The sequence below is a fragment of the Oryza brachyantha genome, chromosome 7 (assembly GCF_000231095.2).
Source record: "Oryza brachyantha chromosome 7, ObraRS2, whole genome shotgun sequence".
NCBI classification, from domain to species: domain Eukaryota; kingdom Viridiplantae; phylum Streptophyta; class Magnoliopsida; order Poales; family Poaceae; genus Oryza; species Oryza brachyantha.
Genome location: NC_023169.2, coordinates 18,450,164 through 18,473,541, shown reverse-complemented (window position 1 = coordinate 18,473,541; position 23,378 = coordinate 18,450,164). Strand labels below are relative to the sequence as shown.

The 23,378-nt window shown below is 42.3% G+C and overlaps 4 protein-coding genes across 4 annotated transcripts; 2 read left to right on the top strand and 2 right to left on the bottom strand.

The window, feature by feature from the left end:
* Positions 1-342: 342 nt before the first annotated feature.
* Positions 343-5,244, top strand: LOC102710136 (pectinesterase-like). Its single transcript, XM_006658055.3, has 2 exons — positions 343-1,475; positions 4,162-5,244. Exons 1-2 carry the CDS (start codon positions 440-442, stop codon positions 4,854-4,856), a joined length of 1,731 nt encoding a protein of 576 aa, XP_006658118.3. The 5' UTR covers positions 343-439; the 3' UTR covers positions 4,857-5,244.
* A 72-nt stretch (positions 5,245-5,316) lies between these two features.
* LOC102709857 (probable acyl-CoA dehydrogenase IBR3) lies at positions 5,317-12,508 on the bottom strand. The gene is made up of 16 exons (XM_006658054.3): positions 12,114-12,508; positions 11,429-11,569; positions 10,450-10,581; positions 9,753-9,941; positions 9,586-9,663; positions 8,572-8,691; positions 8,354-8,452; positions 8,168-8,285; positions 7,699-7,967; positions 7,357-7,551; positions 7,103-7,245; positions 6,800-6,884; positions 6,501-6,710; positions 6,269-6,421; positions 5,853-5,957; positions 5,317-5,771 (listed from the first exon to the last, which is right to left on the bottom strand). The coding sequence occupies exons 1-16, from the start codon at positions 12,384-12,386 to the stop codon at positions 5,580-5,582; spliced, it is 2,502 nt and encodes an 833-aa protein (XP_006658117.1). The 5' UTR covers positions 12,387-12,508; the 3' UTR covers positions 5,317-5,579.
* A 6,122-nt stretch (positions 12,509-18,630) lies between these two features.
* LOC102707049 (ethylene-responsive transcription factor ERF071-like) lies at positions 18,631-19,546 on the top strand. The gene is made up of 2 exons (XM_006658898.3): positions 18,631-18,790; positions 18,865-19,546. Exons 1-2 carry the CDS (start codon positions 18,631-18,633, stop codon positions 19,329-19,331), a joined length of 627 nt encoding a protein of 208 aa, XP_006658961.2. The 3' UTR covers positions 19,332-19,546.
* Positions 19,547-20,054: 508 nt separating this feature from the next.
* Positions 20,055-22,411, bottom strand: LOC102709578 (60S ribosomal protein L18-3-like). Its single transcript, XM_006658053.3, has 5 exons — positions 22,329-22,411; positions 22,158-22,247; positions 21,923-22,051; positions 21,641-21,823; positions 20,055-20,549 (listed from the first exon to the last, which is right to left on the bottom strand). Exons 1-5 carry the CDS (start codon positions 22,329-22,331, stop codon positions 20,391-20,393), a joined length of 564 nt encoding a protein of 187 aa, XP_006658116.1. The 5' UTR covers positions 22,332-22,411; the 3' UTR covers positions 20,055-20,390.
* Between the last annotated feature and the right edge of the window lie 967 nt (positions 22,412-23,378).

Genomic DNA, 23,378 nt, shown 5'->3' with positions numbered 1-23,378 from the left:
TTATAAGTATAAGCATAAGTAAAATAATGAGATCGAAGAGTAAAAAAATATAATGGTTGTGAGCAATGAATGAGGTAGGACTGTAAGAGTGTAGGTGTGGATAAATTAAATAAAAAGGTGTTTAATGAGACAAGTAAGTAATAGAAATACTTATATGTTAATATTATACTTTAAATCCTAAAATGATTATAACGGAGAATTAAGCAAGATTAATAATGAAATGTCTGTATAGGACACGAAAAACCATAGATTCTCAAGCAGACAGCAGCAGATGCAGGCAGCATCACTGCATCAGCAACCAACGCTGCATGCTATAAAAAGGTCAGGCCCAGCTCGCCGGCTCACACACCACCACTGTCCTTGTCACGTTCGCTACGGCCGGCCGCGCCATCCCGTCCCATCCGCCGTGATCCCACCACACAGGTCGCTGCCAGTGCCAATGCCACCTCCGGCTCCAAGAACCAACCACCGCCCGCTTCTCCTCGCCGCCACCTTCCTCTTCTCCCTTCTCCTGCTGCTGCGGCTCAGCTTCCTCTCCGCGCACAAGGCATCCACCGGTCACCGCGCGCGCGTGCTTCTTGCGGACGGCGGCGATGCCGAGCACGCGCCCGCCGTGGACCGGCATTGCGCCGGCACGCTGCACCGGGACGTCTGCGTGTCGACGCTGGCCACCATCCCGAACCTCGCGCAGAAGCCGCTCCGGGACGTGATCTCCGAGGTGGTGGGGCGCGCCGCGTCGGCGGTGCGCGCGTCGTCGGCGAACTGCTCGTCTTACCTCCAGCGGTCGCAGCAGCTGCGCGTGCGCGACCGCCTCGCGCTGTCCGACTGCCTCGAGCTGTTCGGGCACACGCTGGACCAGCTCGGGACGGCGGCCGCGGAGCTCTCCGCCGGGAACCGCTCCGCGGAGGAGTCCATCGCCGGCGTGCAGACCGTGCTGTCGGCGGCAATGACGAACCAGTACACCTGCCTGGAGGGTTTCGCGGGGCCGTCCGCCTCGGAGGACGGCCGCGTCCGGCCGTACATCCAGGGCCGCATCTACCACGTCGCCCACCTGGTCTCCAACTCGCTCGCCATGGTGCGGCGCCTCCCGCAGCAGCGGCGTGGGCGCGGTCGTGGCCTCCGCTCGAAGGAGCCGCTGGAAGGATACGGCCGGGTGCGGCGCGGGTTCCCGTCGTGGGTGTCAGGCTCGGACCGGAGGCGGCTGCAGCAGCAGGTGGCGCCGGCGGCGAACGTGGTGGTGGCGAAGGACGGGAGCGGGAACTTCACGACGGTGAGCGAGGCGGTGGCGGCGGCGCCGAACAACAGCGAGACGCGGTACGTGATATACATAAAGGCCGGAGGGTACTTCGAGAACGTGGAGGTCGGGAGCGAGAAGACCAACATCATGTTCGTCGGCGACGGCATGTGGAGGACCGTCATCAAGGCCAGCCGCAACGTCGTCGACAACTCCACCACCTTCCGCTCCGCCACGCTCGGTAACCCTCGTTCCTTACTCCAAATTCCAATCTCGCTGCTGCACACACCAGAAATGATTTAGTACCGCAAGACACCGATATCTCGAGATACATTTAATTACTTTTTATTGGACTGAAACAAATCTATAGCAACTAACATGGCCTCGTGGATAATGAAACCCACGTATCTGAAACAACGTCCATCTGATTACGTTATAGGAACTGTGTCCCTGCCCGCGTCGGTTGTCTCGGGACGCCGACAAGCCAATCAGTTGTTGAACCAGTAGTACGTAGTTTGTATTGTATGATAGTATCCAGCTCGTGAGCGACTGTACTACGTAGACTACATAAATCACGTGCATCGCCGTCAAGTACTGGTACATGAGCTGATGAGCTTTGCTTGCTCTAGGAAGCAAAAAAAAATGTGGCCTCTGTGAAGAACATCCACAGGTTTGCGTCAACTTGTTGGTCAGCACAAAACCAATTTATCACCCATCACCTGGCAGTACCAAACACACCGGGCCACATGACTGTATATTATTACCCCTAGAGTGCAGTACACAGCTTCCCCTTGCTCTTGGCATTTGGAGTTATACAGCACGGGAATGGTTAGGTGAGCCATTACACGCGTGTCTGGAGGACGCTAGCTGCAAACCAATTGCAAAATGGGGGAGATGGATGGGAGTATCTGCACTGCCTGCAACCAACTGTGGATTGCAAAATGGAGCCGGCCAGCTCTCTGATCCAGCCACACTTGCAAAAAAGAGGCATCCAATTATAACACCATGGAATGCTGCTGCTACTACTACTACTACCTTTTAGAGGGATCTCTTCTTCTTTTCTTTCAAGATCATTTTTTTCTCTTTATTGTTTGGTGGATGTGAACTTGGTGTAGATCAGCATTAGCTGGTCCCCTGACCCTGTGGGGATGCAACATTCCCCAAGCTGCTTCTTCTCTAGAAGAAATTATGAGCCAATGCATATGTGAAGAGACAGATCCATTCACCCAGTTATATATAGCACTCGATCCAGTGGCAATAGAGGAGTATATATTCTTCGTTCGAGCTGAATTTGATCTCCTTGGGGCGTGACCAAGATGCCACATTAGCTAAGCAACAAGAGCAAAGGGACACTACACTAGATACCAGTACCAATTCGCGTGGCTTTGCCCGTTGGTTGCTCGACATGGACACGGCCACTGTACAACATGGGAGCTTGGGACGTACCTGCAGTGGAGTATAGTGTCTTCTTTAACTCCGACGCTGCGAGACGAGATGCGATGTGGTTGACACGCCACTGTCGTCTTCGTGTGTCGGTGGAGGTAATGCGTTCGTCGGTGCTCTGGCCCACCTGCGTAATGTAGTAGTAAGACTCATCATGGCCCATGTACGTACGTGTGCACTATGAATGCAAGGCTCTCTTTAGTAGAAAAAAAAATTGAGTTTAGTTGTCGTATGAATATTCGAACACACATTTAAAATATTAAATATAGTTCAATAAAAAAATAAATTATAGATTTTATCATAAAACTACGAGACACGAATTTATTAGGATTAAGTAATTTGGTATTAATGAATATTTACTGTAGCATCAAATTGTTAAGTTATGACGTAATTAGGCTTAAAAATTTGTCTCGCAATTTATACGTAATTTGTGTAATTGGTTTTTTTTTCCTACATATAATTATTCATCTATGTATCCAAACATTCAACATGATAGTATGAAATTTTTATGTTGGGAAATAAGCGGGGCCTAATTGTGTCGCTTAGTTGCTGCTATTACTTGGTAGGCCATAGGACATGTACCACATCGCGATATCAACCTTGTTGGCGTCATACGTGCTCACGTGACGTGACCACTGGGGAGCTAGCATTTGCATTTTTGTGGACCAGTAAGAAAGAACTTTTTAATATATCAGCAGTATGTAAATAAAAAGACACCTTCAATTTTTGCTTAAAAATTTGAAAAGTAAATTATAGTAATATTGTATTTCACTTTAATAGGAACTTACTTTTTGTGTGGCTTGCGGCACATGGCACGGTCGCTTATATTGAACGATGATGGAGTGAGAAACTGGTGATTTCGATAGAGCAGAAGAGGGGAAACAACAGTTACTTTGCATACAATGCAGATTTACTAAAGTGCCCCCATTGAATAACATAGAAAGACAACATTAATTTTATTTTCAAAAATTTTTAACTGTTGTCTAATTAGGTACAACATCAATGTTTATAACGATAACACACTATTGTCTACGTTTCGAACGTAAGACTATGAAATTTCATATATTTATATTTATATAGATATTAATAAATTTAGAGATCATCAAAATATTTTATAATATGAAACATAAAATAGATGAAGTATTATAATATGAAACATAAAACGGATGGAGTATCATTTACTGTTAGTCTGTGTATTGTGTTTTGGGTAACGGTCGGCAAAAACTGATAGTGTAGTACTTACTCTTAGCCGCGTTAGCCGGGGATAAGTTAACTTAATCATATTGTTTTCCACGTACGTTTACAGAACTACTAAGCGGTGTATTTTTTAAAAAAAATCTATAAAAAATTGTTTTAAAAAATCATATTAATTTTTTTATATTTTTAATAATTAATAATTAATTAATCATGTACTAATATTACTCCGCGTTAACTTATCCATGCCCTATCCAACGCGATCTTACTATGATTGGCATTTCTTGCAGCGGTGGTGGGCACTGGATTTCTAGCGCGGGACATAACGGTGGAGAACGCGGCGGGGCCGAGCAAGCACCAGGCGGTGGCGCTGCGGGTGAACGCCGACCTGTCGGCCTTCTACCGGTGCAGCTTCGCGGGGTACCAGGACACCCTCTACGCGCACTCGCTGCGGCAGTTCTACCGCGACTGCGACATCTACGGCACGGTGGACTTCATCTTCGGCGACGCCGCCGTGGTGCTCCAGAACTGCAACCTCTACGCGCGCCGCCCGGACCCCAACCAGAAGAACGTGTTCACGGCGCAGGGCCGGGAGGACCCCAACCAGAACACCGGCATCGCCGTCCAGGGCTGCAAGGTCGCCGCCGCCGCCGACCTCCTCCCCGTGCAGGCCAACTTCTCCTCTTACCTCGGCCGGCCGTGGAAGACGTACTCGCGGACGGTGTTCATGCTGTCCAAGATCGAGAGCCTGATTCACCCCAGGGGCTGGCTCGAGTGGAACGGCAGCTTCGCGCTCGACACGCTCTACTACGCGGAGTACATGAACCGTGGCCCCGGCGCCGACACGTCGGCGAGGGTCTCGTGGCCGGGCTACCACGTCCTCACCAACGCCTCCGACGCCGCCAACTTCACCGTGCTCAGCTTCGTGCAGGGTGACCTCTGGCTCAACTCCAGCTCCTTCCCCTACATCTTGGGGTTGAGCTGAAAGTGGGCTTCTTACTGGGGATCCGGAGATTTTTGGGGTCAATAGTTCATACTGGAATAAGATAAGTTCAGCTCAGGTTTGAAATAATTTTTTACTAAACCTGGAGCTACCACCACCACAAGTGTTTTATTACCAGGGTTGAAAGCCTACAATGGCCGAAGGCTAATCATTGGGAGGGGATAGGTTCATTGCTTCTGAGATCTTACTCATCTCTGATGTACAACAAGGCACAGTTGCTGGGGCTGAATTAGAGCAAGTATAATAGCAGGCTATAAACCAGCTAAATGTTGATATGGAAGAGAGAAGGGAGTAGAGAGAGAATAAACTAGCTATAAGCTTATAGCCAGCTCAGACACAAAAACCAAGACACACCATGTGAGAGAGACATATAGATCCTGCATTAAAAATGAATAGCTAACTATTATATAAATGGACTATAAGAAGACTATAAGAAGTCTTATAGCCAAATTGTTAGCTATATTATTAGCCTTGCTCTTATGGACAGATGAAAGTGCAATAGCTAACAGTTGAAGTACTTGCAGCACAACCCCTACGAATTTCACACAACGTATTAGCCATTCTATACAACTATCGTATGTCGTTTCCAAGTTCGTTCAATAAAAAGGGGGAAAAGGGACATGTTCCCCACCGATTTCCTTCTCCCCTTTTATTTTTATTTATTTATTCATGAAACCTTGGGTGAAAGTCATCCTGATGACGAAACTACATCCTTGCTCTTTGCAGCTCTAGCTTAGCGATTGTCCCAAGATGAACTTCATCAGGGCCGTCAGCGATCCGCAGTGTCCTAGCAGTTGCCCATAGATGCGAGAGAACTGTGTCTGATGAGAGACCAGCACCACCATGAACTTGCATTGCCATGTCAAGCACTTTTAGGGCCATATTTGGAGCTGCCACCTACAGGAAGGCCATATGTCACTTATCTTTTGTTGCAAAAAAGATTAAAAAGAAGGTGCTGAATGCTGACCGTTAACTTACCTTGGCCATTGCGAGGATCCCACGGGCTTTCTTGTTCCCATGCCGGTCAAGTTGATCGGCTGCTTCAAGCACCAGTAGTCTAGCCTGCTCCAGTTCTATCCGGCACTGGATTCCAACATGGATGTCAAGGAATGCAAATAGCATAACACGACAGGAAGGTACTAAAATTTAGGACTGCAGCATTCCTCTGGTTCTATCGGGCATTGGATTCCATTTGGATGTTAAGGAATGCAAATAAACGTAAGAGAAGGTACTAAAATTTTAAGATTCTGCAGCATTCATGAACTGAGTAATAGAAAAGATGATGCCTTACTCATGCTGCGGCTAAAAGAATAATGTTTTGTTAAATAGACTGATCCATTTATAAATTCAGAGCTTCAGAAATGACCATGCTTAAGCAGCCAAACAGGCCATACCTTTGCTAGATCTGCTAAAAACGAACCATGTTGCGCAATCTTTTTCCCAAAAGTGGTCCTATTTAAGGCCCTCGCGACCATCATATTCATGCCACGTTCTGCTGCCCCTATTAATCTCATGCAATGATGTAATCTACCAGGACCTAGTCTTCCCTGCAAAGCATCAGAAATGTGATCCGGAGAGCGCATATTACAGTAGCATTGTTGGTACAAGAAACAGCATATGGCTTACCTGAGCAATCTCAAAACCACGGCCTTCCCCAAGGAGGATATTTGTGGCTGGAACACGCACATTCTCAAAAGTAATTTCGGCATGCCCATGAGGTGCATCATCAAAACCAAATACTAACAGTGGTCTCCTTATCTGCACTCCAGGTGTTTCAACATCAACTAAAATCATTGACTGCTGTTTATGTTTAGGTGCAGAAAAATCTGTCTTCCCCTGTATAGAAACAAACAACTTTGAACACTAAAAGAAAAGGATAAATGAACCGCAAGCAACACATCTTCATAGATAGGAGTTATAGTTACCATTAATATCAGGATTTTGCACCTTGGGTCCATAGCACCACTGGTCCACCATTTCGTTCCATTTATCACATAGAATTCTCCTTGTCTGTTGAAATCAAATACCATGTGAGTAAGCACAATACACAAAGTGATGCCATTTGCATAAACAGTCAAAATAAGTGATCAGCAACAGTGCAGTATCATTAGTTTACTGAAATATAGACTGGTTGACCCTCAAATAGACAATAACGTGTAAATAAAGCAACAGCATTATCGAATGGCAATAATATGCGTATGGACATTCTTTTTTCCCCTTTTTTTTACCTGGAAATGGAACACTCTATATTTGTTGCATCTGAAGATGCAACTTGTGGTTCTGTCATTGCAAACCCTGAACGAATTTTCCCTTCCAACAAAGGAACGAGCCATCGCTTCTGTTGTTCCTTAGTTCCATATCTCAACAAGACCTACAGATGGAAATACAGAGTTTTGCTCCTCAAAATATACCCGACGGATTTTCCAATATAAGATGTTTTTTTAAATATTTCCTATCAAAGAACAAGTTAGTTGTATCTTACCTCCATGTTACCTGTATCAGGTGGATTACAGTTAAATATTTGTGGAGCCCAAACTGAACGGCCCATAATTTCACACAGATATCCATATTCAAGATTTGTGAGACCTGCACCTAGCAAAAGATCCTCTGAACTTCCAGGGGAATCATGAGACCGATCCTCAAACAGAAGCTCTCTTGCTCTAGCAGCACTGTCTAGCTGCAGATCAAACAATACTATTATTAGAAGAAAATTCAAATAAATGCAGTCTACAGTACTAACATAAGGCACATAATGTGATAATTCTCTCTATCAGGTAAAAATGAAGGTCATTAAATTTTTAAACTTAAAAAAAAATAAAGTTACCGGAATAAACAAGTTCCATAGTCCCTCGCTCTTTGCTAAGGCTTTTAGTTTTTCTTCCTCTGGATGAATTGTCCACCGTGAGGTCGATTGTGCACGTTTGTAGAACTCACCCTCCATTGGGTATATGTGATCTTCCATGAACTTGATCAATTTCTTTTGGAGCTGCATAACCTTTTCACTTGGAACAAATCTTCCTTGATCATTTGTTGAAATTGATCCTTCCTGTGCTCTTTGGAATTGTTGCCATGGACCTTTTGAGACATGCACACCTAACGGTAAATAGAATGGTCAGTTAGTAGCATTTGTCGTATTAGACTTCAAAAGAATAAAGGAATATAACCACATTTTTCATGTCTTTGCCAATACCATCATTAAGAAACGACCTTAGAGTTTTAAGAAATTATAAGCAGCACTTCCACTTGCCACACCCACATGGCATGAGGTTGTGGAGGTTATAAAATATAATTACCTCTAGCAGGCTGTTCTCTCAGGACATTTTCTCTGTTTATGAAATCCCAGGCACGGTCAACCATAACATTAGCAAGCTTGCCACAATATCTAGCACGCTCACCACCTGATGCGTTACCCTGTGTGCCAGCTCACATAAATTAGAACAGATAAGAAGAATTAGATTTCAAGAGTTAAAGATAAGTACCATGGTCCATCTGTGATAAACTCCTGCATATATAGATGCCCCTCGAAAAAGCGAAAAGGCAATATAGAACTTCCAATTTGTAGCAGGCCAGGGTCTCCCCTAAGGAACAATTTAAAAGATGAATAAATTTGACACATATATATTCAGCTCAAGATGTATAACATGTGATTCTTAGCGTATATGAGTCAGTATCAAGATGTAGGAAATGTGGTTCTTACAGCGATAGAGCAGTATGCAGTAAGGTACTCTTCCAGTGAGGGAATGCCATCTGGAACACCAGTATATTCAAATCCACCATATGAGTGGCTTTCAGTAGATGTTGCATCAATAATATATGGCTGCACAGATAAATCATAATCATCAAGATCAAAGTGACTAACAATATCATCCAAGACATAGCAAAACATATTGAGTTGTGCAATTCTATCTGCTATGAAATATGATCGATCTGTTATTGGTACAAGATGTGGATAGAAAGTAGGGACGATGATAGTGGACTAGCAAATAAAGTATAAAAGCATGTTAAGATAATACCAACTCCAAAACTCCAACTACATGTAATCGGTGCTACTGCTAGCAGAGGTAGGTGCTTTGTAAATGTATTGACATGCTGTAAACTGATTCCTGTAAGTCCATCATGCAAGAAATACTACACTAAGGTCGCGATCGGCAAAAGAGAGGGTAAGTTAACTTACCCAGCGCGAAAAACGGAGCAATAGATTAGTACATGATTAATTAATTATTAATTATTAAAAAAATATAAAATATATTAATATGATTTTTGTAAAACAACTTTCCTATAGAATTTTTTTGCAAAAATACACCGTTTAGTAGTTCAAGAAGCAGGCACGCGGAAAACGAGAGAGATAAGTTAACTTAGCCATGCCTGCAAACGCGGCCTAAATCAATTGAAAAACCAATGTGTATGCCAGCTTAAATTTCTAATAGTGGTATGCATGCTCATATTTTTTTTTCCCTGGTTGCTAAAATTATGGCCAGAAAAAATGTTCAGATCACTGGAATTAAATATAAATGTTGTCAAAATAATACAGAGTGATTAAAAAATAATATGTTCATTCTGATATAGATATCGTATAAAACTAACTTCAGTTAAGACCTATTATTCCTTAATGTTACATTCAAGAGCTAGACAATGTCTAGTAACAACACAAAAACACAACATAAAAGGATGCATAACAACATTGTAAAAGATCTAACAAAGCGCTTCATACCAAAGAGCTGTATGCAACATCACACATTTGATTACCCAAAGTAGATAGTTCCCAATCAAGTACACCAATAACTCGATCCTGCAGAGAAACAGTGTTTATTGAGGAACTTAAGCAATGTGCATTCATTAGAAGATTGAATAAAGCACTTGTGGTGCCAAAATGCGAACCTCTGTTGGATGAAAAACAAGATTATCAACACGGTAATCGCCATGAACAAGACCTGTTCCAAATCCTGCTGATAAATCTTCTTCTGGTATATGTTCTTTCAACCAATGAGCTAAATCAAGCATCTTCTGGTAACGTGTAGGCTTTCCTTCACCAGTGGAAGAAAGATATTGTCTCTCCCATCTTTCTACCTGAACCAAAGTACATTTACTATCTTCAGTTGCAGATGGATCATCACAGCAATCATCACCACAACAAATCACCACATGACAACTAAAACTCGCCTCTTGAACTTAAAATGATCAGATGATAGGTTGTAACAGCTAGCTGCTGGGAAGAGGCAATCCCCTGCTGTACTCACATAAACAAGTGATATTCAAAACTCTCAAGAAAAACGTGTATATATCACTTAAAGATTAAAAATACCAACTGATACGCTGCCTAGGAATATACGGTTTCTTTCCTGGGACTAGGAGCTATGACCTGATCTGAATTGCAATAAACAAAAAAGACACTTGGGGAGAGAAGATTAACTAAAGTGGCACTAGGAAAAGCAAAATTTATCTAATACAGTGAAGGGGGGGGGGCGCAAATAATGAGCCATTGTTATAGCAGTCGGAATCAGATAGATAGACATAAGCTTAATCAGATATTAGGTAGATACTAAATATTATGAAACATGGTAGCATTAGCACTTACTTGTCTTTTGCAATAGTTGTCTCTTCTCCCATACTTTTGCAATCCAATTGCAGTCACATCAACTTTATGCATAGCAGCCAAAGTTTCAGCAGCTGCAAGATATATAGTCTTCCTTTTAGTTGGAGCTACTCCCTGCATAAACAAAGGGCACAGAAATTCGTTTTACTAAATCATCAGGAAGACAGCCATTACCAGTTCAGTGCATACATTTCAAGGAGCATATATAAGCCCTTCATTGGATGATGAGATTTCTTATATCAGCTGCTAGATCAACTGTAAATGGTGGAGGGAGGGAGGATTTAAAAAATGATGTGCCATTGACTTCTATAGTTTTAGCATTTAATCTGGGTCTCTTAGATGCTACCCAATGACTAAGGGTCTCATCTTTTCACTTTTGCTTATGCTTATAAGCTAAAATTTGAATTTTCAATCTTAAACATGGAGTTGGTTTTGGGGTTTTTTCATCATTATTTATTTTTCAGCCTTTTTTTAGGTCGCTAAAAACACATATATTTAATTTTATTCATAAATTATTTTTCTTTTGCAAATACATTGTTTGGCTTTTTCAAAAAGAATGCCAGACGAATAGACGATGATCCTGTAACGTATCAACTTCTTAGTCAACTCTAAGACTAGGTTTCATTTGATGTGTTCCCTTATGCACATAGAAGAATAAAAGCCCAGTGATTTTTAGTACCTCTGTTTCACCTTATAAGATGTTCAGCCCTGCCTAGATTCATATGAATGTTAATAAATCTGGACACATATATAAAACATATTTATTGTGCAAGGATGAATCTAGCTAGGGCCAAAAACATCTTATAATATAGAATGGGGAGTACATGGAACCAACATAACCTAGAAAAATGCCTACCTGACAGGTAAAACTGTAAAGATTTCATACTAAATCATCACCCAATAATGGATATACCAAGAGTCAGAGAATAGGCTAGACTAAGAATGCTCGCAAGAAGTGTACCGCCAACTTGATGTCAGGATATATTAGTCCTTCTAGATACTCCATTATATAGAAAGGAGTTCCAATTACACTTGCATCGGTGCAAAGACAGAACACCTTGGGGACAGGAACATCAGTGTGAGTACCCAGGGCTTTGAGAACCTGCTCCCAATTCAAACACAACTAAAGGGGTTAGCTCATAATTTAGTTAGGAGAAAAAACACATATAAGAAGCAATTAACATCACATCATCAGTAGGCTTGGTAAGTGCACTAAATACCTTAGAAATTACACGGATAGAGGTTTCATGTTTCTCTTAATAAATAAACTGCTTAGTAGCACATGCACCTTACGTGTACAATTTTCAGTAACCAACTAGATTTACAGAGTTTTAATCAGTGAAATAAGGTCAACGTGATAAGTTAAGAGTACGTGGATGGTCAGTGTACAAGTAGAACACTGAAATTTGCATCGCTAACATCAATCGAGGTTCAGAAATCTGCGTGGATGCATGAATCCTTCCTTTTTGGAGCCTTTTGACGAGGAAATACAGATTCCACTCTATTGGTGCTTCCGCACTTTGACTCGGCAAACAAAGCCCTTACCTAGCAACCAACCGTATGAGATCGACACCCATCCTTCCATTGGAGTAAGCTGAAGTTTAATCGAAGAACTGTAGCTGAAATCAGAGCGGAGAAAGGCCAACCTGGAACTCGCGCTCGACGGCGTGGGCCGACTGGAGGATGGCGCCGGGCGGCTTCTTCCGCAGCACGTAGCGCCTGGGCGCCCCGCCGGGGGCGGAGGCCTCGATGCAGTAGGTGGGGTTGGACTGGCCGTGGCCGAACTGCGTGAGCGTCAGCCCCGGCGCCGCGGAGGGGAACCCGGCGACGTGGTCCGCCGCGTAGCGCAGCAGCGCCGCCTCGTCGATCGCGTGCGCCGCGTCCACCGGCCGCAGCAGGCCCGAGGTCAGCATCGCCATCTCGCCGGCTGGCTGGCTGGCTCCCGGCGACGTCGACGGCGACGACTAGGTGGAGAGAGAAGGGTAGTTGGGGAGATTTCCGTCGTCGAACTGTTGTTGCTACTAGTATTTATCTGGCCTGAGTCTGACAGACCGCGACCGTCTGTAATTGCTTTGTGAAAGATGTTTAGAGATTTTGGAGTTTGGATCAATGCGCTGCCGTGCCGGATATGCCTCTCTTTTGTCTTCGTTTGTTTGGGGGAAATTGGCACGGCCACGACGCCCCACAAAATACAGCTCCACCCTCCCAGAATCTAAAGATTAGCTTAGCTTATACTGACCACACTACCACTGCATCCGTCTCGTATTACAGATATTTTGATTTTCTGTTTTGATCACTCGTCTTATTTCAAAAAATTTAAAAATATTATTTAGTTTGTTTATTATTAAAAATAGTTTAAGTATTACTTATAAATTTTTATATTTGCACTAAATTTTTGAATAAGACGGGTAGTTAAACGTTACAAACAAAAAGTCAAAATCCCATATATTGTGAGACGGGGGTAGGAACTACTATTTTATACGTTATTGAATAATGTAAATACTTTATTTGAGGCGGTGCTTTGCAAATATTGTTAGGGTGGTTAGAGTTGACCGACTAATTATTTGACTTGTCCATGGTTAAACTTGCTCACTTAATATCTAAATCTGATAAGTTTCCCTCCCATCGTATTAGATGATTATCCATGGTCACACGTGGATAGAGCTATACTTTCTAGAAAAATATACAAAGTAAGAGTCTGTTATATGGGTTGAAATTTCAAAATTTTGAAAATTAGTATAGCCGTTAAGACTTGGAAGGTAAGAATAAAGAGCCCGTATATTAATTTAAAGATTAAATCTTTTTATATGAATGGCTAAACTGAGATTTGAAAAGATAAATTTTAGTACGCTCTTAAATATCTCTAATATCGAAAGCCGTGCACTTTTTCGGTCAAATAAACGTGCCACGTGGCACACTAAAAATCGAGCTTTCGGATTTGCTTGCTGCTGGCCTGCTGCTACTACCACCGCTTCTTTTTTTTTTCTTCCAGGTGCTTTCACGTTGTTTCTAGGTACTGCATTGCACTGCTACCAGTAGTACACTGAGCTGCAGTGTGCATGTGAAAGTGAATTAATAATTTTGAGGGACAGATGGCCCACGAGACCTGTTGAAACATCACTTTAATATATACTGTTTAATACACGATTATTTAATCAGAGACATAGGATACAGAATATATATATATATATATATATATATATATATATATAGCAAACTTACTATTAAAAATATATATCAAACTTATGCACCTATAAAATAAAGGCCAAAACACTAATATATTCATTATTTTATCAAATTTAACACAATTATCTTTACTTTAATTATTTTTTCTGATATATGTATCTCTTACTTTTACAAACTATTTAGAAATGAACTTATTTAGGAAAAGCTAAATTGGACGAAAATGATCTTATATTGAAACATCACTAATAGATTTTGGAACTTGGCACAAATATTAATAAAGTAGGTGCCTAACCACATATGGTAAAGCAATTGAGAATGATTAAATGGTGATTGTGATTGATTGAGAAGGCAATACATATTAACAGGTTAATTATGAATCACTGTCACCCTTAATATCTTGTTTGTGTTCATGTTCATAAGCCAAAATTCAAATTTATAACCTTAATTTTAGAGTTAATTTTAGAGTATTTTTCATCGTATTTTATTTTTCACTCACTTTTCAATCGCTAAAAACATATATAAAAATTTTATTCACTCACTTTTCAATCACTAAAAACACATATATAAAAATTTTATTCACAAACTATTATTGTTTACAAATAACCTTTTGGTATTTAGCTCTCTTTACCTTGGAAATTGAATGCTATAGGTGAGTTTTAGACCCAGTAGAGATCGTAGAAATAATATAAGCTTTTATCTGATATTTTAGAATTCTATTTACAATGAACAACTTGAGAAAAAAAATAAATAGTAGACTCTTATAAAGCTAACCTATTTGCCGCGCTTGCTTTCTAGTGTTCTATGAATCCTATGCACCAAGGAAATTTGAACAGAATCACCTAAACTGGTCAAGTAACTCAATCCTGTAAATAAACCCACAGTAATTTTATCTTCAAATTAGTTTAGTTTTGATCAGTTTCTTCCACGAGCATGTAAGGCCCAATTTTGTTATTGGGCCTCAAGTAATCCAAATCCACCCCAACCAACAAATATGGGCCGCATGTAAGCCGAAATCTCAGCGCACGTAACCGAAATCCCATATTGGGCCTAATATTCCTTCCTTCTTGGGCCAGAATTTGAGCCGCGGCAGTGGCGGCGTCGACGAGCACATCCCTCGCCGTCGCCGGCGTTGGAGGACCGTGGCCGTGGCTCTCGCTACGTCGACCGATGAGCAAGCGCCGGTGAAGTGCTCGCCTCAGCTCCTTGTCGACGACGGCTTGGTTGCCTTTTCATTCCAACCCAAGTAATGCTTGTGCTGTACCGCTTCTGCACATTGTTCTTGATCTGGATTTCTCGGTTCGCATAGGAGTTTAAAAGATAGGATTGTCAGTGTCAATGTGTGCCCTTTGTTAATTCATAGTTACAACATGACGAGAATCTGAGATGGATTTGCTAGTGTAACGTCGTAACGTGGAAGGTACATTCAGAATTTCAGGGACGCCTCAGCTCTGAAGGTAGAAATCAGAGCCCCACTATACCTGAAGAACTATTCTGTGCTGTGAAACTTGTGAGGCTGTGACTTGAAATTCGAGTATTCCATTGATAAGATCTGGTTCAATTCATCAGCATCAATAAACCAGACTCTGACAAATTCAGAGATAACCTGTCCTGGCACACGATGACAACTTTAAATTTTTAACCTTAAATTTGAAATTGATTTTTAATTTTTTTTCACTGAAATTTATTTTCAGACTTGGCTTTTAGATCACTAAAAATATATATATAAAATTTTTGTTCATAAATTATTTTTTGTTTGTAAATATGGCACAATCAACCCTTTTTACTATGTGGCAACGGTGGCAACTAAGGACTTGTGAGTAAATATGGCTATTCCGCAATTGCATATATGTACTCCTCCACGTTTTGTACATATTGCAATGGTTTCGGCTAATCAGCTAAAAGTTTGACCTGCAGTGGCGTTTACCCAGCCTGCATTTCTGGAATTTTATGGTCTTACAGATACTGCAGAAGGTGACTTATCGGTTGGTACCAGTTTGTTGAACACAAATACTATAATGTATTAATGTGTAGCTGGAAGCAGCATGTTGATTTCTGTATGTGGATTTTGGCCCATCATACTTAAATCTGCCTGCGAAATTGACCAACCTGGTATGGTATGCCCCCACACGGCCACACCGTTCCTGTGTTTCTTAATTTGTCCTATATTTCATATGTTATATTATACTCATTCCGTCCCTAAATGTTTGACACAAGTTGACTATTTTATATACATCTGACTATGTCTTATTAAAAAATTATATAATTATTAATTATTTTTATATTATTTTATTTATTGTTAAATATACTTATATATATTGTTACATATTTTGTAAAAAAAATAAATAAGACAAATAGTTAAACGTGTATAAAAAAGTTAACTGCGTTAAACATTTACCGAAGAAAAGAGTATATCGCAGCCATAGGCTTTTGGCTGATGACATGATTACAGCTGCTTACCTTCTGTCAGGGTCCTTTTCCTCGTCAAATAATCATCCTTATGTCTGTATTAGCAGCATTCAAAGTATCAGCTGCTATACTGCCATCGTTTTCAATCATGCATTCTTTGGGGTTTGGACTCAATCCGTTAGGAACTGGGCAGGCGTGTGTTACCCACAAGAAGAGCGGTTTATTATCCTCTTGGAGATATACTTGGAGTCATATATATGAAGTTGGCTTGCTGGAATTCACTTACGTTGGTCTGAAAGGTGACACTTTCACAGGGAAGCAGAGAGAGAAAGAGGTCCAATAAATTGATTCTTTCCTTGCGTCTGATATCTTCCCTCCCTTTTGGCTTAAGCTGGTGTTGGCAATAGTTAATTGTGATAGCACTGTTCTTTTTTCTATGGGAGTCCGCCGTTCGTTTGACAGAATATTTTACTTAGGCCATCTTAATTAACTTCTTAATTAGGCTTATGATATAAAGTAATGTTTGTTTACTGAAAATAGGGCATATGTTCATATGTTGCTCGAAAGACATTGGTTGGAACTAGCATTTTGCTATGCCATGCCAGCCTTATCGTCAAACAAAAGTCAAAAGTCTCACGGAGTCCACAGGATTGCAAATCACACGGCCATCTAATAACTAGTGAATATTTAATCTAGTGTAGGGTTGTCTTACAAGTGGAGACTTTCATTCAATCATCAAGGACTCCTGTACGTGTCATTGTGGTTTGATTACAAGAGTAATCAACGCTTTCGAAATTAGATTCTGAATGAATTATGTAGTAGATGCTGATACATGGGTGTTTAAGTAGTGGTTTATTCTAGCCAAATTTTTGCCTGTAGGAAAAAAGTCTGAATTTTGCATTATCTACGATAATAAATGTCATAATATTTCTAATCCAGTATTTAATACATTTTAGTTTGCAGGTTCCACACCGATCACGGGACACTTACCCGTGCAGCAGCTATGACACTTGCATGAAACCCACGGCCGAATGGATGCAACCAATGGGCCAAAAGATCCAACGAGTTGAACGCTTCATTTCGGTGGGCGTTTCATGGTACGTTGCTTTCGTGAGCTGACCGCTTTGGTTTTGGCGGCGATCTCAGATGGACTCCTGGTATTCTTTTCGTATCTTGGATTATTTTGTTGAATTTTATCCCGTGATCGAACTGAGTGTGTGGTTGTGCATATGCATGCTTGCTCTGATCACTTGCTAGTCACATACTCTGCTGAATTTAGCTCATTTTTAAGGTACGGGGAGCTACCGATGTGCTATATATAACTGCTCCATTTGTTGTCAATCTGTAGCTTGTCACTTGTCAATATCATGTTTGTTCATGAGAAAATATATATTGTTTCTGTCAAATTGGGACAAAGTTAGGTTATTATAGTAAGTTCCGATAATTGCTGACGGTAGGAGAAAAAGTGGATAGAGATATACGCAGCCAATGAGCCAAACCGTCTAGAAGACCATGGTTTGCTCCTGTCCTGTGCAGTTCAATCAAGCTGCCTCAACCTGCAACTTGTCTAGGCTCAGGCATTTTTAAGCCTTTAAAGGTGAATGTAACCGTCCTTTTCAGCTACAAAACCTAGTACCTACCATATATAATTTATTTTGGCTCTATCTCTCACGTGTAGTAAGATTGTATACTGAGGTGAGGATGGTAATTTCGATGTGCTGCCTTAAACGAATACAGAGATAGGACTAAAGCTGCAGTAGATATACAGAATAATGCTGCGCCTTTACTGTGAAAGAGAAATCGAGCAAAACATTGTGCTGATCAGAACTTTGTTCACAAAAACATATCTCATGCAGCCACTCCCGGCACTGTAGCATCTGAGCATCTACCACAGCAGCGCCGCAACATGGGCACAGATACTCCCTCCATCATGCAGCTTCGCAAGTTGCTTCCAGAAAACAGAGGCAGCCGGCAGCGTCCAAAACCATGGTCCGCGCGTATCATCTGGCTGGCTAATTACTACCACTACTTCATTTTCACCACGCAAACCTACACCTTTACCAACGCTGATCATGCCTGATGGTACGTCAAAGTATGTTAATTTGGATTAAATGTAACTGTTGACTCATACCCAAAAAAGCGTAATCAGGTGGTTCGCTGTACAAGATCATAGAGGGTTAATAGTATCGGTAGCCCGTAAATCGGGCAGTGCTGCGTCGGTGGAAAGTGTAGCACGCAGAAAGAACGCGACGCGCTCTGCGCTTGCATGAGCGAATACCGAGACGATAGCGACCGGAGCTCCCGATTTCGTCGACCACGGAACGGGTGGAATCCACCGATTCGGTCATCCGAGGAAGCTACTACGCTCCACGCCAAAGAGAAGAAAAGCGCGGCACACAGCGCCCTTCTATATAAACCAACCGCGGCACACGGCTCCGCCCCCCCTCTCCTCAACCCACCCGCCACCTTTCCGACGTGCCCCAGCCCACCGCACCGCACCGCAGACGCGCGCTTCCTTCGGCCACCGACTCGTTCCAACCGACGCAGCAGCAGCAGCGGAGTTAGCAAAAGATGTGCGGCGGCGCGATCATTTCCGACTTCATCCCGCAGCGGGAAGCGCACCGCGCGGCCGGCGGCAGCAAGCGCGCCCTCTGCGCCTCCGACTTCTGGGCTCAGCCATGCCCCGACCTCACCGCCGCCGCCGCCCCTTGCACCTTCACCCCCGACCAAGGTACGTGAAAAGAACAGCACAGTAACGTAGCTGATCTAGCTAGCTATAGTACTAAGCGGTGTGCGCGTGTGTAGGTGCAGAGGAGCCGACCAAGAAGAGGGAGAGGAAGACGATGTACCGTGGCATCAGGCGGCGGCCGTGGGGGAAGTGGGCGGCGGAGATCCGTGACCCGGCCAAGGGCGCGCGCGTCTGGCTCGGGACCTTCGCCACCGCCGAGGCCGCCGCGCGCGCCTACGACCGCGCCGCTCGCCGCATCCGCGGGGCCAAGGCCAAGGTCAACTTTCCCAACGAGGACCCGCCCCTCGACCCGGCCGCCGACCACCACCACGACGGCGCCGCCGCCATGCCATGCAGGGAGTTCATGGACTACGACGCCGTCATGGCGGGCTTCTTCCACCAGCCCTACGTCGCCGACGGCGTGCCGGAGGAGGCGCCCACGGTAGCGTACGTGCACCATCACCTGCCGCAGCAGCAACAGGAGGCCGCCCTGGAGCTCTGGAGCTTTGATAATGATAACATCCACTCGGCCGTGCCGCTGTGATGATCAGCAGATCGATGATAGCTCATATATTGTTTTTTTTCATCACACCAAAAAAAAAAGAATGTTCAATTCAGTTTATTGTTGTTATATGTTTCAAAAATGTTTCATTAGGTTCAAGCTGTAGGAGTGATTTATCAGATTGAGCTCTCAAGTGACTGACTTTTGAGTTCTGTGTGTAAAGATGAATGCTCCAATGAATAAAATGCAATTTGTATCACACTTCTTCCAAACTATACATCTTCTATACCGCATATGCACACTGAACATTGTTCTCACTGGATGCAATTACTCATCGAGACTCTTTTCGAAGCTCCAAATGATATTTATAGTAGTTCTGGGTTTCATGACAAATTGCTAGATCAAAGTTGCTAGTCTCCGCTGATTCGCTCTTGCAAGCTGCTGGATCAAATTTGGACATTTGTGAGCAATCACCAGAGACAGCACTCTTTCGAATCTTTACATAACATATTCAAAGATGATCAGTAGACCGATCAGTGTCATTTTTTACAGCTTCACGTCCGCAAACAAACATCGTAATTTCACATCGATGCTGATAGCCTGGAACTGAAGTTTTTTTTTTGCGTCCAGCTGGTCTCAGGTATCCCTTCTGAAATTCTGACCGACTCATGGAATATATCGTTTTGCAAGAACAAGTTTCAAAGGCATGTGTTTTCAACTGTTCAAAGACATGTCCATGACATGCCTCATGAGAACTGAGAAAAGCTGAATTACAACACAAATTCGAGCATCATCAATCAATTAAAGCAGCAGGTTCTGCGCAAGGGTTAATTTCTGAAACTCGACATGTTGATGTTCAGAACGGAATTGCGCAGCCCCATAAGTCTAGAAAGAAAACATATTAATGGGATGTCAAACACAAATCTTGAAGCGCAAAGGACGTAAACAAAATTTAATTGGTGGTAAACAAAATTTAATTGGCTCTGTGAAGTCAGTAACACAATATTCTGACAATCTAAAATAGTGTATGTTTGACGTTCAAAACAGTGATGTTCAACTGATACGAGTAGTTTGAAGCAGTGGCGCAAAAGCTGATACAACTTAAACTTTGAATCCCTTGCTATTCCTCCTTCCTCTTGCCTTCTCAAATTTCCTTCCCTTTGAGCGAACATACGGCTTAGTGTTGCTGTGTGGAACTCCTGGCGCAGGGCCAAAGTGCTTAACAGCTTCCCTAGCGTTCTTCGGGCCCCTCAAGAGAACCTATTAAGCAATATCGTAAATTACATTGAACGTGCAAGGAAAGAATTTCAGCAGTGGAAATACAAACAATTTGATCATAGTGGGTGGAAATTCCAGTGGCAATGACCCAAAGATGTCTAATATCTAAATTATTTGGCTTCATGAGAAGGCACATTTGGTATACTAAAAAAAATTCTGGAGAGGTCTAACAATCATAAAGCTTGAAAATATGGGTCGAAACACAAGTTCATAAAATGAAAGATGATAATCAGTAGAACAAAAATAAAGAATGCAATAGATTGGACCAAAATATTTCAACATGATTACAATCTGAGAATTCCTGACTTACGTAACATTGTAATATAGAGCAAATAGTAGAGGCAGCACCATAAACTGTGTTCTGTGACTCTAGATTGAAATCCTCCAAATCAAGTTGAGAAATATTCATGGGGTGGTAGTATTGTAATAGGTAGCTAACACACACTATCCAGTACTATATGATATATTGATATGGATTGCGCCCTGTTTTTTTATTGTGCAGGAAATCTTACTAATCCAAAAGTTAAGCCATAACAATAGAAAAAGAACCACTCAAAATTTCAAAACCAACAGTTATATAGAATATGATCTATTATACCAATAGAATGGCACTGTAGTCACAGGTAAACTAATTTTGATTGGACCATTTGACACCAGGGCAACCTTAAATTGATGCAATGGCTGGTAAGCCAACCATGTAGATCTATGCACCAGTTATATCTCCTTGTCCTTTATAAGGATACCAAGAATAGAGTAACTGATGCATCTCTTGTCCTCAATAATTGCAAAGTTCATTAATCGATAACTTTTTCTCTGATTAGCCTAGCATATATAATTCACACATGCCTTGATTAAATACAACACTAAGCATGAGGTTAACTTGGTCGTTTTAGCAAATGTGAGATGCATGGGCTTAGCATAGTTATTAGTTAGATCATCAGACAGAATTACAACTTTCAATCTTAAAATAATTTGTGTACAGAAGATACTGTACTAGTAATTGATACTAGAAATGAGCTACAGCAAGCTGTATCACCAGCCAGTAGCAGATGAATTAGGCTTCAGAGATATACCGTGTTCTGACCAAGCGGGGCGCGGAGGGCGAGCTGGTCGAACGTGAGGCATTCGCCACCAGCATTGATGATCCTGGCCTTCGCGGTCTCGGTGAATCTGAGAGCGGCCACCTTCATCGCAGGCACCTCGTAGACCCTCTTGTCGTCGGTGACGGTGCCCACGATCACGGCGATCTGGTCGCCCTGCACTCGACACGCCACGCACACGCGCAAATGAGCCGTAAATCCCAACTCTATTCGCAGCAGCAGCAAAATGGAATGGGGGATGAGGCTATGAGGTACCTTCCCCTCCATGAACCTGACGAGGCGGCGCATCGAGAGCGGCGGGCGGTTGGTCTTGCTCATGAAGAGCCGCTTCAGGATCACGGCGTTGAAGTGGCTCTTGGTCCTCCGCTCCAGGAAGCGGTAGAGCTGGGAAGCAAGAAGAAAAACCCACCGACTCAGAGCGAATCCCCGAGCGTCATTAACCGCGAAGGATCGATCTCACAGCGCCGGGATCGAAGAGGAACTGCCTGACCTTGACGAGGAGCTTGACGTACACATCCTCCGACCTTGGCGCCGTACGCTTTGTCTTCTTGTTCCGGCCGCCGGCCACGAGGTCAATACCCTGCGGGCGACAGAAAAGGTACGGTGTAAGTCAGGTTGAAGCTCCCCACACTCCGGGGCGCGAGAACGACGACGGGATTACCATGGTTGTCCGGCAGCTGCGGCGGTGGCGGCTGCGGCGGCGGCGGCGGATGTTAGGGTTTTGGAGGCGGATGGGGGAGTGGAAGATAAGTATAGTATAGGCCGTCAAAATAACGTTTCGGCCTGTAACGAGATTAGGCCGCAATAGTTGGGCCGGCGTGGAACTGTGAATTTACGTGAGGCCCGTCAAAATAGGATTGAATATACATATATTATTTAGAGCTTAATTTATTATTTTTGTTACACTAGAAATTATATTTAAACATGTATGTGTGTGAAGTGATATATATCATATCATTCTATCCTCAAATGTCTATTTAATTTTTATTAATAAACATTTAAATGATATGCAATAAATAAATAAATGTCCCCTCAAGAGTTAAGAATTTTCTCTCCTACCCTCTTGGTCATTTAACTTTTTGCCATGACTGCGGTAGCGAGTTTACATATTAGGTATCTTATAAGACATATTGATTAAACGTCATATATAAGAATGACAAATAGTTACTACCTCTATCCCTAAATGTTTTGACACCGTTGATTTTTTTATACACGTTTGATCATTCGTCTTATTCAAAAAATTTATATAATTATTAATTATTTTTATATCATTTCATTTATTGCTAAATATACTTTTATGCATATATATAGGTTTACATATTTTACAAAAATTTTTGAATAAGACGAATGGTCAAACGTATATAAAAAAGTCAATGGCGACAAAAAGTAATTATTCCCTCTCTCACCCAATCTTTTGGCTTTTACTTATACTTGTAAGTCGAAATTTAAATTTTTAACTTTAAATTTAGAGTTTATTGTGAAGTTTTTTTATAGTTTATTTTCTAGCTTTGTCTTTTATATCGATGTGAACACGTATATAAAAATTTTATTCATTTGCAAATACATTGTTTGATATATTTTTTATCAAGCTAAAAGATGATTCGTTGGGTACGTATCAGCTCATCACTGGACCTCACGCTTCCATACAGCAGCAACGTGAAGCTAACTTTTTCCCATCTGTTTTGTTTTGGGTTGGGGGATTTTATAGCTC

What these genes read in the sequence shown, in the direction of transcription:
- LOC102710136 (XM_006658055.3), top strand. Translation starts at nt 440, where the DNA reads ATGCCACCTCCGGCTCCAAGAACCAACCACCGCCCGCTTCTCCTCGCC. An exon ending in CTTCCGCTCCGCCACGCTCG is followed by an intron (nt 1,476 to 4,161) that starts GTAACCCTCGTT and finishes CATTTCTTGCAG; the next exon opens with CGGTGGTGGGCACTGGATTT.
- LOC102709857 (XM_006658054.3), bottom strand. Translation starts at nt 12,386, where the DNA reads ATGGCGATGCTGACCTCGGGCCTGCTGCGGCCGGTGGACGCGGCGCAC. An exon ending in CCGTCGAGCGCGAGTTCCAG is followed by an intron (nt 11,570 to 12,113) that starts GTTGGCCTTTCT and finishes AATTGGGAGCAG; the next exon opens with GTTCTCAAAGCCCTGGGTAC. An exon ending in CTGCATACTGCTCTATCGCT is followed by an intron (nt 8,453 to 8,571) that starts GTAAGAACCACA and finishes ATTGTTCCTTAG; the next exon opens with GGGAGACCCTGGCCTGCTAC.
- LOC102707049 (XM_006658898.3), top strand. Translation starts at nt 18,631, where the DNA reads ATGTGCGGCGGCGCGATCATTTCCGACTTCATCCCGCAGCGGGAAGCG. An exon ending in CACCTTCACCCCCGACCAAG is followed by an intron (nt 18,791 to 18,864) that starts GTACGTGAAAAG and finishes GCGCGTGTGTAG; the next exon opens with GTGCAGAGGAGCCGACCAAG.
- LOC102709578 (XM_006658053.3), bottom strand. An exon ending in ACGTCAAGCTCCTCGTCAAG is followed by an intron (nt 22,052 to 22,157) that starts GTCAGGCAGTTC and finishes CTTGCTTCCCAG; the next exon opens with CTCTACCGCTTCCTGGAGCG. An exon ending in CCCCGCTTGGTCAGAACACG is followed by an intron (nt 20,550 to 21,640) that starts GTATATCTCTGA and finishes ATTGCTTAATAG; the next exon opens with GTTCTCTTGAGGGGCCCGAA.